General features: G+C 53.7%; 1 protein-coding gene across 2 annotated transcripts in view; it reads right to left on the reverse strand.

Moving 5' to 3' along the window:
• Window positions 1-5716: 5716 nt before the first annotated feature.
• The window catches only part of ZBTB7C (zinc finger and BTB domain containing 7C), a 305567-nt gene continuing 297102 nt past the window's right edge, over window positions 5717-14181 (reverse strand). For both annotated transcript variants that reach the window (XM_052660518.1, XM_052660517.1), the window contains one exon: window positions 5717-6368. In XM_052660518.1, coding sequence (XP_052516478.1) covers window positions 5717-6368 — 652 coding nt within the window. The remainder of the gene's footprint in view (window positions 6369-14181) is intronic.

Raw genomic sequence — 14181 nt, forward strand, 5'->3', positions numbered from 1 at the left:
TGTGTGTGTGTGTGCGCGCGCGTGCGCGCGCATGTGTCTGGTGCAGATAAAGTGATCAGTTCTGAGGTTTTCCAGAATTGTCCAGATTTGAGATGACTTAATTTATTAGGCTATTTCTGGGCACATGTTTTTTGGTTGGGTGGGCCCTATGGCGCTGCCCCTCAAGGTCACAGCCATCCCTGCCCAGGGTGTGGTGAGGAGGGAGAATGAGCAGGACCTCCCCCAGGGAATTCTCTCCCCATGAATTGCTGGAAATGCGTGTTTGACTCCATCCTCAATGTTTCAAACCTGAAGGGAGGAAAGAAGCGGTTTGCTTGCCTCCTGCCCCCACTCCCTTCCCCTCTGGTGCCCAAAGCAGGGAGGGGAGGCGAGAGGGGCGGCTGTGAGGCTGGGGCAGGCTGGTAGCTGCCCACCGGTCTGATTTCCAGACCCTCACTCGGGATCAGCCGGCCTGACCTCGCTTTGCCGGGGCCGGTCTTTCCACCTTGATTGGAAGCAGGGGCTGCAGAGGCCGGAAGAGGGAGCCTGTGAGTCGCGTTCGCCCGGTGGCTCCTCCGGTCAGGGTTTGGACAGAGGGGAGGGTCCCGGCGGGACTGGGAGGTGGGGCCTCGGATACACACATTTTTGGTTCTGGGACCTGTTGCAGGGCCCGGGTCGCGTTCCCCTTCTGCGGGACCTCTGCGGGCTGGGGGACAGACTCTTCCGATGAAGGGAGTTGACAGAGGAGGCCTCCCTGTCGCCCTCTCACTTTCCCTTCAGAAGCCCTCCCTCAGCCGGCTCTCAGACGGGAAAATGCAAGGGGAAACCCAGTTGTGCCCGTTTCTGGAAATTGCACAGGCAGGAAGTGCCGGCGGTGAGGTCCCAGGAGAGGAGGAAGAGGGGTCTGTGCAGAGGTGTGTCGGGTGTGGCGGGGACCTCTGCGCCCCTCGGGAAGGGCAGGCCCTGGGCTCGGATGAAGGCCTGAGCTGGGAGACCGTCTTAACTTCCTGTTGCTTCATTACTGTTGTGTCACACCTCCGGGATTTTACAATCAATCAGGGCCTTTTCTACATTGAGTCCTGTTTCTCCGGCCCCAAGCTGCTGTAGGTCACTGGGCTGGGGCGTAGGGGGTTGGCTAGCGCGCAGCAGGCAGCCATAAGCCCCCACACGGAGTTTTGTGAAGGTGTCCCAATTTATCTTCTTCGCTCGTCGCCCCCTGTCCCTGGTAAGGTCCTTCTTCCATGAGGATATATATTCTCCTTTTCATAAGTCAGATGGTGTGACTCAAGGGACAGGCCATCCAGAAAGCCCTCCTTCCACGTAGGAATCTTTGCTTCTTGGAAGGCGAGGTTAAACCCTTCCAGTGACCAAGAGCTCACTCCCTCACAAGGGATCTCATTCCCCTTTAGGACAGTTCCATGTGCTGGGAGGTCATCTTCCTTTGCTTGGGCACCTAGCTGTCTCCTGGAATCTCTCCCCTATTGGTTTGATTTAGCCAAACTTTTGGTATGATCCTTTCTCTACCTAACAGAACTTTAGAAGGTCCAAGGCCTGTTCTAACATATCTTAAGCCTTCTTCTCCAGGTTAAGATGCACCTGCGTCTCTGACCTATCCTCAGTGGCCTCAGCCTCCTTGCTGTCCCTGCCTCTCTACTGAAGCTCCCTTTGCTCTCTGCACCCCCACTCCCTGAGCACATCAAGGAGCCTGTCATGTCCTGTGTGGCTCTGGGAAACACCTAACTGGCCAGGACTAGAGGCCACTTCACTCACATGAGCTCAGGAGCCCCCAGAAGTCAGGGTCCAGTGGGCCCACTTCCCTATCCTTTCCCCCTGTTCACCTCTGGTGCTCAGTGGACACCGATCCCCAGAAAGGGGACCCAGTGATGCTGGAATACACGAGCTGAGCCAGACCGTGACAAGCAGCTGTCCTCCTTTTCCTTGCACGGGGCCAGGTTTATCCTCAGGTCCTCAGTCAGCCACGCGCTTGGGTCTCTCCAAGCTGCAAGGCAGCCAAGGGGCATTGACTTTACTAGAAGATCCTGGAGGAAAGGCAAGTCACGTTCAAGACAATATTTTAAAATTAAGACAAACACATACCTACTGTGTCGTGGTTTAGTCGCATTAGTCCTATTCAACTCTGTGACGCTATGAACTGTAGCCCACCAGGCTCCTCTGCCCATGGGGTTTTCCAGGCAAGAATATCAGAGTGGGTTGCCATTTCCTTCTCCAGAGGATCTTCCCGACCCAGGGATTGAACCTGGATCTCTTGCATTGTAGGTGGATTCTTTACCAACTGAGCCAGGAAGGAAGCCCCTTGTGTATCAGAATGCCAAAAGGTGAATTTCAGAGCCACAACAGGAGACTTCAGAGGAGCTTTGTACTATGGGGAAGGTTGCTTCAGGCTATTTTTTAAAAATTCAGTTCACAATCTTCCAATTGGCAGGCTCCCTTGGCTGAGGGGTGTTTAAGGTGGGTAGAAAACTTGCGGAAGCTCTAAGTTCCTGAGTTTCTTGGAGAAACTCAATCTCCTATTGAATGAGGCAAGTGAGGACCAAGGTAGGAAAGCGATTAGCCTGAGGACACACAGCCTGTAGTCTGGATCTGAAACCCAGATCCGTGTTCCCCCTGTGCTGAGAAATGTTGCATTGCATTCATAAGAGTGCTTACCATGGCAAGAAAGGGGAGCTGAAGACAGAAAAGCAACTCTAGGTTAACCCTTGCTTATATAGAAAATGCAACTCAAAGATCAATTTTACTCCAAGAATTGGTGCTCTGGGTTCTGAGTAAGGTTGACCCCATTTTATTCCCTTACCTTCTTCAGGGTCTAATGTTCCCTGATTGGGAGAGAGGATCAGGTTAATAAAGAAGAGAAGTCCAGTGCCAGTGCCAGGGAGTAAAAGGAGAAAGGCTGAGATGGAAGTAAGGCCAGCCACAGGTTACTCTGGATGCCAAGCTAGGTGACTGGTAGGACTGTCATGTTAAAATGGTCAGCACCCCTTTCACTCCCCCTTGCTCACACACCAAAGGCTGTATCTGCACATGTGAACACACACACACACATACACATACCTCACACTTGGAGTCACGGATATCCACAAGCTTATAGATCCAGCAAAGCCTCATGAATCAAAACCGCAGGGAACCACTGACGACCTGAGCTCTGGCCTCCCCATCAGTTCAAAGATACATTTTACTCCAAGAGTCTGTGCTCTGGGTTCTGAGTAGAGCTGACCCCACTCAAAGCCCCCACCCTGACACCTGCAAGACAATGCAAAGGGGAATCAACGGAACCAGCGAGTTGAGTACCTGTGGCTTTCTTTTACTTAAAACGCTGTTCCTCACATTATTAAATAAGGGTCAAAGATTTGTAATTTTTTTATAAAGGTGTCTTCAACATTTTTATAAGTTTGTGACACCCAACTGTCAAACTCTGGAGCCACAAATGTCTGCACATTGTCTTGCAGCTGTCGCCTCTCACAGAAGTGCAACTCTCAATATCATTTCATCAAGTCAGTTAATACTGTTTAATAAATAGGCCAGAAAATTAGCTGAGAGTTTTTCTTGGTGGGATGCGGCGTGCGACCAAAGTTATGGAAGATTGTCCCTTGAATCACTAAGGCAAACCTTGTTGAGCGTCATTTTACATAAAGCAATCACATAAAAAAGTTATAAATAGAAAAACTTCCAAAGTTCTCCCACAGACAGACAGGGAAATTGGAACATCCAAAAGAAAAAAAAGAAAAAAAAGGAAACAAAACACAAACATTCCTACGACCCATTTGCTTCAAGTTCTTAATCATACAGTACTCAACATCTTTGGATATTTTACAATGTACAACTCCAAATTGCAGCCAAGAGAAAACAAAACGAACTAACCAGTCGTCTGAAAAATTGAGTTTATAAGAAGTCATTACCTTTACAAAATAAAAACAAAAGCCCCAACACCACTGGATTCTAATTTGTTCATCTTCCCTTGTTTTCTCTTAAAGTTTGGGTCAGCCCCACTCCCTTGACTGAGGAGAGGGGACGTGGGCATGTTGGCTGGTGGGTCCCAGAAGCAAAGGGCAGAGATGGAGATGGGAAGCTGAGAGGCGCTGCCCAGCAGATGACATCCGAGGACCATAGGGTGCCAGCAACAGCTCCCTCTGCTCAAAGGGCCTGAGGTGGTATGTGGAGGCAGGGGTTTCTTGCAGCGAGTGGGGGAGCTGGGAGAGTGACAGAGTCTGTGGTCTTCTCCGGCCTTTTTGTTTTTTGTGTGTTTGCTCAGGAAGAAGCCAAGGCGATAGGAAGAGCCGAAGTCTCTGTGCCCACAGCTCCAGGGTTGGGGACACCAGCCCTTGCCCACCCGCCCAGATGAACTCGCCTCCCTTCTGGGCTGCTGAGAAACGAAAGCAAACTCAGCAAGAAAAGGGAGGGCAGGGCAGGAAAGCGGAGCGATCAGGAAGGCCCCAGCTGTCTTCCTTCTCAGGACGGCTACCCACCGGAAAGCCCAGGAGAGGGCGTGGACAGCTTTCGCTCACAGAGCCCTCCATGCCCATCCTGGAGCCATGGCTCGGACTCCCCACACCAGACACCCAGCTTCCTCCCCGGAGGGCCAGGGAGAGGCTGTGGGTGTTCAAACACAGCAGTTGCCAAAGCCCCGAGAAGCCCACAGCCAAAAAGCGAACATACACCTAGGTAAATGGGTGCTTTGTTTCTGGGAATCAGATGGAGGGAGGCAACGGCCAGGTGTTGAGAGGTGGCCCGTGTCCTTCTGTGTTGGCCCCAGGAGTCCTGAAAGACTCCTTCTGGCATTGCCGGGGGTATGTGGAGGTGGGGACCATGCCAGGTGGTCGTCTCCGGATGTGCCCCTAGGGGAGGTAGGATTTGGAGTTCCCCCAAGCTGCTTGGGGCCTGTGGACAAGCCCCACCCAAGCCTTCTTCCTCTGTCACCCTGTCTAGTGTGGCCACATTTCTCACCTGTGCTAATGTAAAGATGGTTGTGATAAAACTAAGTCCAGTAAAATAGTATCACCAGGGACATTAGGAGTGCAAAGCTCCTGCTCTCTTGAGGCCTCTCTTTGGAGGGATGGGCAGATATGAGCATGTGGGTGGGTGGGAGAGGGAAATGAAATCACCAGCCCTCTTTCACAGCAAGGAGAAACTGGGGTACAGAGGGTGAAGAGGTCCAAGGTCACAGGCCAGGGAGGGGAAAATGGGCCTGGATTCCAGGAGCCTCGCTCCTGACTCCAGGAGGCCTCCCAGCCAACAGGGCATCTCCCCTAAGGGTCCTAGGATTACTGGAGACCGGGAGAATGAAGCCACTGGAACTGAGTTAGCAGGGACTCCACCACAGAGCGGTGGGGCTCACAGGGCGTGTGTCTCAGGACCCTACCCTCTTCCCTGCTCCATCTGGTCTGCCTCTGGCCAAGCCACCTCCCTCCCTCTAGACCCTCACAGCTACAAGGTGCTTTGGGACACGTGGCCTCGGGCCTCCGCTGTGATATGGGCCCCTGTGAGTTTCTCTTTGAGGGCGGGGAGAGGCAGCCAGGAAGAGGCCAGGCCTCTTGGGAGGAGACGCCCATCTCAGACACCAGCAAAGGGGAGGCAGCTGCCTCAGGAGGCCTGGAAAATATCACTGCTGCTGCTTTTTTTTTTTTTTTTCTTCCTTTTGAAATAAAAGGTTCAGACCCATCGCATGGGGCAGGTGGGCCTGGGAGGGGACGGGGAAGCAGGACCGGGGTGGACAAGGACCAGCCTAGTTGTTGGCTTCAGACATGGAGGCCACGTGGTTGAGGCCGGCGAGCCCCGGGAGGCCGGCCAGGCCCGCGGCCCAGGGGTCGGGCAGCGGGAAGTAGGGCCGCGCGGCGGCCACGTTCTCGGCCAGCGCGAAGGCCAGGAGGCCCCCTGCGTTCCGCTCGGCCTCCAGCTGGGCGCGCCCGAACAGCTTCATCTGCGTCTCCTCGAACTGCCGCTCCAGCTCCTGCAGGCTCAGCGCGCCCTTGGGCGCCGCCAGGAAGTGCTTGGCGGGGCTGGGGCCCGGGAGGCACACGGCGGCTCCGCCCAGGTGGCCGCCCACGTCGCCCAGCGCGGGGGGCATCACGAAGGCCGCCTTCTCTGGGGCCGGGCCGCCGGGCCCGAAGAGCAGGCTGGCGGCCCTCCAGGCCGCGGGCTTGCGGCCGCGCCGGGGCCGGGCCATGCGGCAGCTCTGGCGCTTGATGTGGCGGTGCAGGTGGTCAGAGCGCGTGAAGCTCTTGTAGCAGAATTCGCACTGGTAGGGCCTCACGCCCGTGTGGATGCGCATGTGGTTCTTGAGGTCGTAGTTATGCACGAACTTGGCGTTGCAGTGGATGCACAGATAGGGCCGCTCCCCCGTGTGCTTTCTCATGTGGATCTTCAGCTTGTCCTGCCTGCAACACAGAGCCCGAGTCAGTCCCTGCCTGCAACACAGAGCCGGCGTCAGTGCCTGCCTGCAACACAGAGCCGGGAGTCAGTCCCTGCCTGCAACACAGAGCCAGGAGTCAGTCCCTGCCTGCAACACAGAGCCGGCGTCAGTGCCTGCCTGCAACACAGAGCAGGGAGTCAGTCCCTGCCTGCAACACAGAGCCGGGAGTCAGTCCCTGCCTGCAACACAGAGCCCGAGTCAGTCCCTGCCTGCAACACAGAGCCGGCGTCAGTCCCTGCCTGCAACCCCAGGGGCTGCCCCTGACTCTCTGCTGCTCTCCCTCCAGAACGAGCCAAGGCTCCCTACTGACGTGGTGTCAACCCCCAGGAATGCGACTCCGGCTAGAATTTACCTTCAACTACGACATGAAACAACAGACTGGTTCCAAATAGGAAAAGGAGTACACCAAGGCTGTATATAGTCACCCTGTTTATTTAACTTCTATGCATAGTACATCATGAGAAATGCTGGGCTGGAAGAAGCACAAGCTGGAATCAAGATCACCGGGAGAAATATCAATTACCTCAGATATGCAGATGATACCACCCTTATGACAGAAAGTGAAGAGGAACTCAAAAGCCTCTTGATGAAGGTGAAAGAGGAGAGTGAAAAAGTTGTCTTAAAGCTCAACATTCAGAAAACGAAGATCATGGCATCTGGTCCCATCACTTCATGGCAAATAGATGGGCAAACAGTGGAAACAGTGTCAGGCTTTATTTCTGGGGGCTCCAAAATCACTGCAGATGGTGATTGCAGCCACGAAATTAAAAGATGCTTACTCCTTGGAAGGAAAGTTATGACCAACCTAGATAGCATATTCAAAAGCAGAGACATTGCTTTTCCAACAAAGGTCCATCTAGTCAAGGCTATGGTTTTTCCAGTGGTCATATATGGATGTGAGAGTTGGACTGTGAAGAAGGCTGAGCGCCGAAGAATTGATGCTTTTGAACTGTGGTGTTGGAGAAGACTCTTGAGAGTCCCTTGGACTGCAAGGAGATCCAACCAGTCCATTCTAAATGAGATCAGTCCTGGGTATTCTTTGGAGGGAATGATGCTAAAGCTGAAACTCCAGTACGTTGGCCACCTCATGCAAAGAGTTGACTCATTGGAAAAGACTCTGATGCTGAGAGGGATTAGGGGCAGGAGGAGAAGGGGATGACAGATGGCTGGATGGCATTACCGACTTGATGGACATGAGTTTGAGTGAACTCCAGGAGATGGTGATGGACAGGGAGGCCTGGGGTGCTACAATTCATGGGGTCTCAAAGAGTTGGAGACGACTGAGCGACTGAACTGAACTGAACTGTGTGTGTACGTGCCTGCGTGCGTGCTAAGTCACTTCAGTCGTGTCTGACTCTTTGTGACCCTATAGACTGTAGCCTGCCAGGTTCCTCTGTCCAAGGGATTCTCCAGGCAAGAATACTGGAGTGGGTTGCCATTTCCTACTCCAGGGACTCTTCCCCACCTAGGGATCAAACCCTTATCTCTTACATCTCCTGCATTGGCAGGTGGGTTCTTTACCACTAGCACCACCTGGGAAGCCCGCCTTCAACTACTGCACCACTCCAAACAGGTGTGGTTCCTCCCCTGGATTAGAGTAGAGTGGGAGCTGGGTTCTGAAAGGCCTCTGTCACTCCAGAACACCTTTTAGGAATAAGATCAGAGAGAATGAAGCACCCACTCCGTCAGGGCCTGTTTCACACAATGGAAAATAGACTTTCTGGGGCCATAGGCCCCCCGAAAGTCAGCAATCTTTCATTATTCTCCAAGTGGGCAGCCACTTCTGATACTGGATTGCACTGCCAGCTCCGCTCTCTCCAGGCAACAGGGTCTTCCCTCTGGGTTCACCTGGTCCCATCCCAGCCCCTGGGCTGTTGGGACCTGCCTGTCCTCAGCACTAATCTGAGAGTTCCAGAGAGCAGGCACACGTTGTTCAAGTCTCCTGCGCTGTGGTTTCTTAGCTCCAGCCCTGGGCTCTCCTCTTTGTCTGCAGACAATTCCAAGGTTTACAAAAGAGCCAGGTGCAACAAGAACGCAGCCTAAGCTAGGACAAAGCTTTGCAGGGTTTAAGTGGTATTATTCAGAGGTAAGCGATGATGTGGCGGAACGCCTCCCATAGGGTATGTGGGAGCCCCTACTCCAGCTGCAGACCCACCGCTAACTGAGTGACCTTAGGTGAGTAACAACCTCTCTGCACAAGAGTTGAACCTCGCATGAGGCATCAGTTCCTGGTGTGCAGAGATGATGCACAGAAATTTGGGTTCGTGTTGAGCCGGATTCCACACACCTCCTGGTGGTCTTGAAAGGAGGACTGACATCTCAAGGCTGTTTTTATAAAGACTGAATGCCGCCTAAACCAGCTAAAGCAGCCTTTCAGGCTGGCCGAGTTGGAGTCTGTGGAGCCATGAGAACTCTCTGCTGTCTTCTGCACCTTCCTTGACCAGGCCTCTCAGGCCAGGAAGCTATGTCATCTCCCACCTCCTCCCTGCAGGTGTGGCTTGGGTGGAGCGTCTGCCTGTCATTTTTGGCTCGGGGTTGAGGTTGGAGCAGCTGTGGAGCCCAGGCACCCGCCCTAAAATGGCCAGATTTAAACCACACTCAGCAGCAGCTCAGGACGCCAGCGGGAGCAGGTCCTGGCTGCCTGGTGTCCCCCTGGCCACTAGAGGTCTCGCTGGCTCTCGTTTTTTTCTGACTAGCTCCCCAGGGGCGGAGCAGGAGAGAAAACGACTTTCATGAGCATGCTGGGGGGGAGCAGGGGAGAAGGATCAGGAGGATGGATCCATCTCTAGAAGGCGGGCGGGCACCTGGGAGGTGAGGGTGGAGAGGGGGGCGGGCAGGGAGGAGGAAGGGAGGGTATTCTCCACACACCAGAAGCCCCCACCCCCCGGGTCCCTGCCCTGCCCACAACCCACCAGCTGCCCCTCAACTGCACAATGAGTATCCTGCTGTGACATCTCATGCGCCCTCCCCCACCAGCATCCTGCTCTTAGGGTCTCGGTAATCCACATTTCATCCAGGTGATTGGATTTTGGAGCAGGAAGGGGACTTAGCATCTAGGCTAGTGGGCCTCAAAGGTAATGAGCCATTATTAGGGTTTGATGAAACACGGAGGGCTGGGCTCTCCTCCCAGACAGCCTGAGTCAGGAGGTCTGTGGGGAGAGAGCAGAGAATTTGCATTTTGAACAAGCTTTCAGATGCCACTGCTGCTGCTGCTGCTGCTCTGAGAACCACCGGCCTAGGTTAATCCTTCACTTGGCTGGGGGGCAAACGGTGGCCCAGGGAGGTGAAGTCTCTAAGGTCACCAGGATAATGACCGAGCTGGGACTAGAAGAGCCCAGGCCTCTGTCCTCAGTCCTGCACTGTGGCCTGTGTGAACAAGTAAGGGCGGGGAGCAAAGTGCTGTCTGTACCGTTGGAGTGATGCTGTACAGTGCTGGGGACTGTGACTTGGCACCCCACACACTCACGCAGGTTCTAATGAGATGCTGATGCTCGGTGCTCGGCCAGGCTCACTCACTGGCTGAGAGACTCCATCCTGGAGATTGAGGGCCTGGTGGAGAGTCACCAGTGGGGCTTTAAATACATCCTCTCATTCAGTCCTCACTGCAACCTTATAAGGTCGATTAAAAAAATTACTATTATATATATTTAATAGTATCGACCCCGAGGGTCACCCTCAAATAGTGGACAATGCAAGTAGTAAATCTTCAGATGTCAAGGGCCTCCTTTAAATATGCAGTGCTCTTCTGAGCTTTTCATTCCGGCATCTAAAATAAATCACACCTCAGTAGCGATTGGCCCAAGTGTGTGAGAAGTGCTGAGAAGGTGACTATAACTTTGTCTCATTGAGTGCCTGCTTGAGGCAGGTGAATACACCATCTTAATGACCCTGGAAGGTCATTATTCACAAGCAAGGTGTAGTGCAGGACGGGGACACCTATTAGGGTGTGGGAACCCCTTCCGGCTGCAGATCTTCCACTGACTTGCTGGATGACCTTTAGGCAAGTTACTTAACCTCTCTGTGCAGAATTGAACCTAGGGCCAGACATGAGTTCCTACTGACCAGGAATCTGGGTTTGCATGAGCTTAATTCAACACACCTGGATCAATTTCCTCACTGGGATCCCAGAAGAGCTGGGGACTCAGAGAAGTCAAAGAGCAGCTGGGGACTCAGAGAAGTCAAAGAGCTTTCCCAAAGGTACCAGGCAGTGAGGGGCAGAGTGGCCTGGAGGCCTAACTGGGCGGGGTTTGTTTGCAGGCTCTTTGGAGGATTTCCTAAGGAGTGTTCCCAGCCTGAGGCCTGTAGGGGCTGCCTCAAAAAGTGCAGCCCAGACAGTCACACCAGGGCATCGGCAGCCAGCCTTCCGTCTCCGGGGCCAGAAAGCTAGGCTGGGCCAAGCTGTGGGAGCAGCTCAGCCTGGGCAGGAGCCGCTGTCCCCAGGGGAGACTTTTCCTGCAAGCAGTGGGAAGGGGAGTGGACAGAGCTCTTAAGTTAGTCCTGGAAAAAAAAATAGCGATCATTTAGTTTACCGGGAGCATGTCTGAATCAGGGGCCGAGTAACCTGCATCGCTAGCAGTATGCTTCCCAGGACCTTGAAAACACTGATCCAACCCGGCCCATTTCCAGGGAAGGAATGGCTTTCTAAGGTGGCCCAGCCTCCTTATGTCAGTAATGGCCTTTCCATATGGATATGATGCGCAAGTATGTTGGCAGAGCTGGGCCCTGGCTCGGCACACTCCAAGAACCAGACCAGGTCCTTAGCTGCCCTGGGCCTCAGTTTCCCGACCTCTAAAATGGGAGGCTCAATGTGTCTGTTAGTTGCTCAGTTGTATCTGACTCTTTGTGACCTCCATGGATTGTAGCCCATCAGGCTCCTCTGTCCATGGGATTCTCCAGACAAGAACACTGGAGTGGGGTGCCATTCCCTTCTCCAGGGGATCATCCTGACCCAGGGATCAAACCTGGGTCTCCTGCATTGCAGGCAAATTCTTTACCAACTGAGCCACTAGGGAAGACCTTTAGTGTTCTGAGAGTGTTTGCATCTGGGTAATGGGCTAATACTCAATGTCTGCCTGGCTGGCTTCATATATCATGACTCTTCTACTCTTGATCTGCTGGCAGAGGCATCATGAGTGGAGCTGGAATGTTCCAGCCTGACTCTCAGCAGCTGAACTCTTAGTCACTTTCCTTCAGAGCTAGGAGTCCGGTGGTTCCCCTTAAAATCTTCCAAGCCCCCCAACCCTGTCAAATGACCTCTGTGCTAACTCACCCCTTAAAATAGCTTCGGCGTCTCCTTACAAGCTCACCCCTTCCAGTTACAAAGGAATAAGATCTGGGGGCCCTTGGTGACTATAGCGAACAACACTGTATTGTGTAATTGAAAATTACTAAGAGGATAGATTTTAGATGTTTTCAGCACAAAAAAAGATAACTAAGTCAGGTGGTGGGTGTGTTAACTAACATGACTGTGGGTAATCATTTCACAGTATATATGCATATTAAATCATTACTGTTGTACACCTTAAATATATACAGTGTTATATGTCAATAAAGCTGGAAAAAAGACTCACCCTCTCTCCTTTGCCAGTCCCCTGTCCCCCCTCACAGTATTGCACCCACATACCACACAGGCACGCTGCTCCCCTAGTGGGCCCTGCTCCAGCCAGCTTGCGTCTTTGCATCTCTGCCAGCAGGAGCTGGACTGCCAGTGCCCCTGGCTCAGAGCCTGCCATATTATGGGATGGATGCTGGTCAGCCCTGGCTCCTCCCCATTCTGGGCATATCTTTGGACACACCACGCTCCATCCTCAGTTTCCCTCCAGATGTCCAAGCATAGATATGCTTCTTCCTTCCCAGCCGTGAGCCCCTCATTCCCGCCCTCCTCTGCCCTGCACCCTCGTCCTTCAGCTCTGTCTTCACCCTTGCAAACTGCCCTGCCCGAAATGTCTACCACTCCTAATCCCCGGGATTCTTCAAGGTCAAACTTAAGTGCAGTCTTTCATAGTAACTTCCCCTGTCCACCCAGGTCTCATTCTTTGCCCTGACCTTCCAAAGCACCTGAACACGGCAGCCCAGGGCAGGTCACTCGAGGAGCAAGAAGGGAGTCCCGGAGGACCACGTGTCTGCATCGCCTTCTCCTGCCCTCTAATGGCCACTTACGTATGAGCATTGCCTGCCCAGCAAGTCCTGGGGGCCCTGTCTCCCCGTCTGCACTCTGTGGTTCCCACTCAGCCACACAGGCGCTCCTGGCAGATGGGGACACTTGTCCAGAGGCTGTCCTTGCTGTCTTTGTTTTCCAGGCGTGTTATTCCCAGGGCAGGGCCACCATGTGTGCGTTTCCCTTAGCTGCTCCTCATGCCTGCAGAGCCACCGTCCTGTCCCTGGCTCCCGGGGACCTGTCTTGTTAGGCGCCTAGACAGCAAGATGATGAGGAAGCAGCAGATTCATGGGCAAGGAGCACTGGCCCCCAGCAGATGCAAAAAAGGGACCCAGGCTCAGGGCCAGTCCTGCCAGAACTAATCGGGAGCTCCAGTGGAGGTGTAACTGTGCAGGTGATTATACCTTATCTCACTAAAGCCCATGAAGCCTGAGTTTCCATCATTCTTGGGAGGAAGTGGAGGCAAAGAGAAGTGCTGTAATGGGTCCAGGGCTTTCCTGATCTTGGGTGATAAATGGGGTCATAAACCTGGGTGTGAACTTAGGGAGCACTTGCTTCAACCCCTTTGTGTTACGTGGGGGAACTGAGCCCAGAGAGGGCAGGAGGCTTGGCCAAAGTCACACAGCTAGTCAGAGGCAGATCCAGGCCCGGAAGCTGGAGTTCCTCATCACCGTGCCCTGTGGGGTTGTAGCCCTCGGGAGACCCTGGGTTCTGTGTTCCCTGCCCACCAGACCCTGCTCTCTTCCTCCTCGTTCAGCACGTGGCCCAGGTGGTACCAGAACCTGCTCGGATAAGAACCCACCAGAGGCTCTGGAGTCCCACCCAGTGCTGACCACTGAATGTACAGTGGGTGGTCATGGCTATGGCCTGCCAGTGTGGGGCCGCTCCTTAGAACTCCCCAGTCCAAATCTGACATGCTCCTCTCTTGCCCTGTGCCCTGGTCTGCCATCTCATCCCTTTACCCCACACCGGGGAGCCAGCCCAAGTCACATCCATGCAAACCCCAATAGGCATTCCCCCTTCCAGCTCCGAGTGCTCCTCGTCGAGAAAGATGAGCCAGAACTTGTGGTCTCATTCCCCTGAGTGAAAGGAAGAGGTCATGGGTCCTGGAGGCTCCCAGGGAGAACGCTTTCCCAGCACCACCCATCCAGACTTCTTGGTAACCTGATGGTCGGAGAAAAATTCTCTTCCTGCTGCCGCTGCTAATGACATTATATTATCTTAATAAGGTCCCCAGAGCTGCCAGGGGTGGGAGAACTAAAAAGAAAATACAGGAAAAGAAAAAAAAAAGCAGCAACAGCCAGGCTCCTGGCCTTGCCTTGAGAGCCAACAGCAGTTGGGCTACAGAGCAATCAGCAGCTGGCTTGCACTGGGCTTTGGGGTTGGAGGGTAAAGTCGTAGGCTTTATGGGGTGTCTACAGGGGATTTAGTGGAGACTGGGGGAATCGCGGGGCATCAGAGACTGACTCCCTGGGGCACAGAGGTTGCCCATCCTTTTCCAGGGCCTCTGTGGTCCCTCTGTTGTCATGGAGACTGGTCTCTTCTCAAGTGCTGCAGTTTCTTGACTTCACAGTTGTGGCTCCAGGCACCTGGGAGAGCCAGGCTGCAGACAGGATGCCGG

Source organism: Budorcas taxicolor, chromosome 22, assembly GCF_023091745.1.
Source record: "Budorcas taxicolor isolate Tak-1 chromosome 22, Takin1.1, whole genome shotgun sequence".
Lineage (NCBI taxonomy): Eukaryota > Metazoa > Chordata > Mammalia > Artiodactyla > Bovidae > Budorcas > Budorcas taxicolor.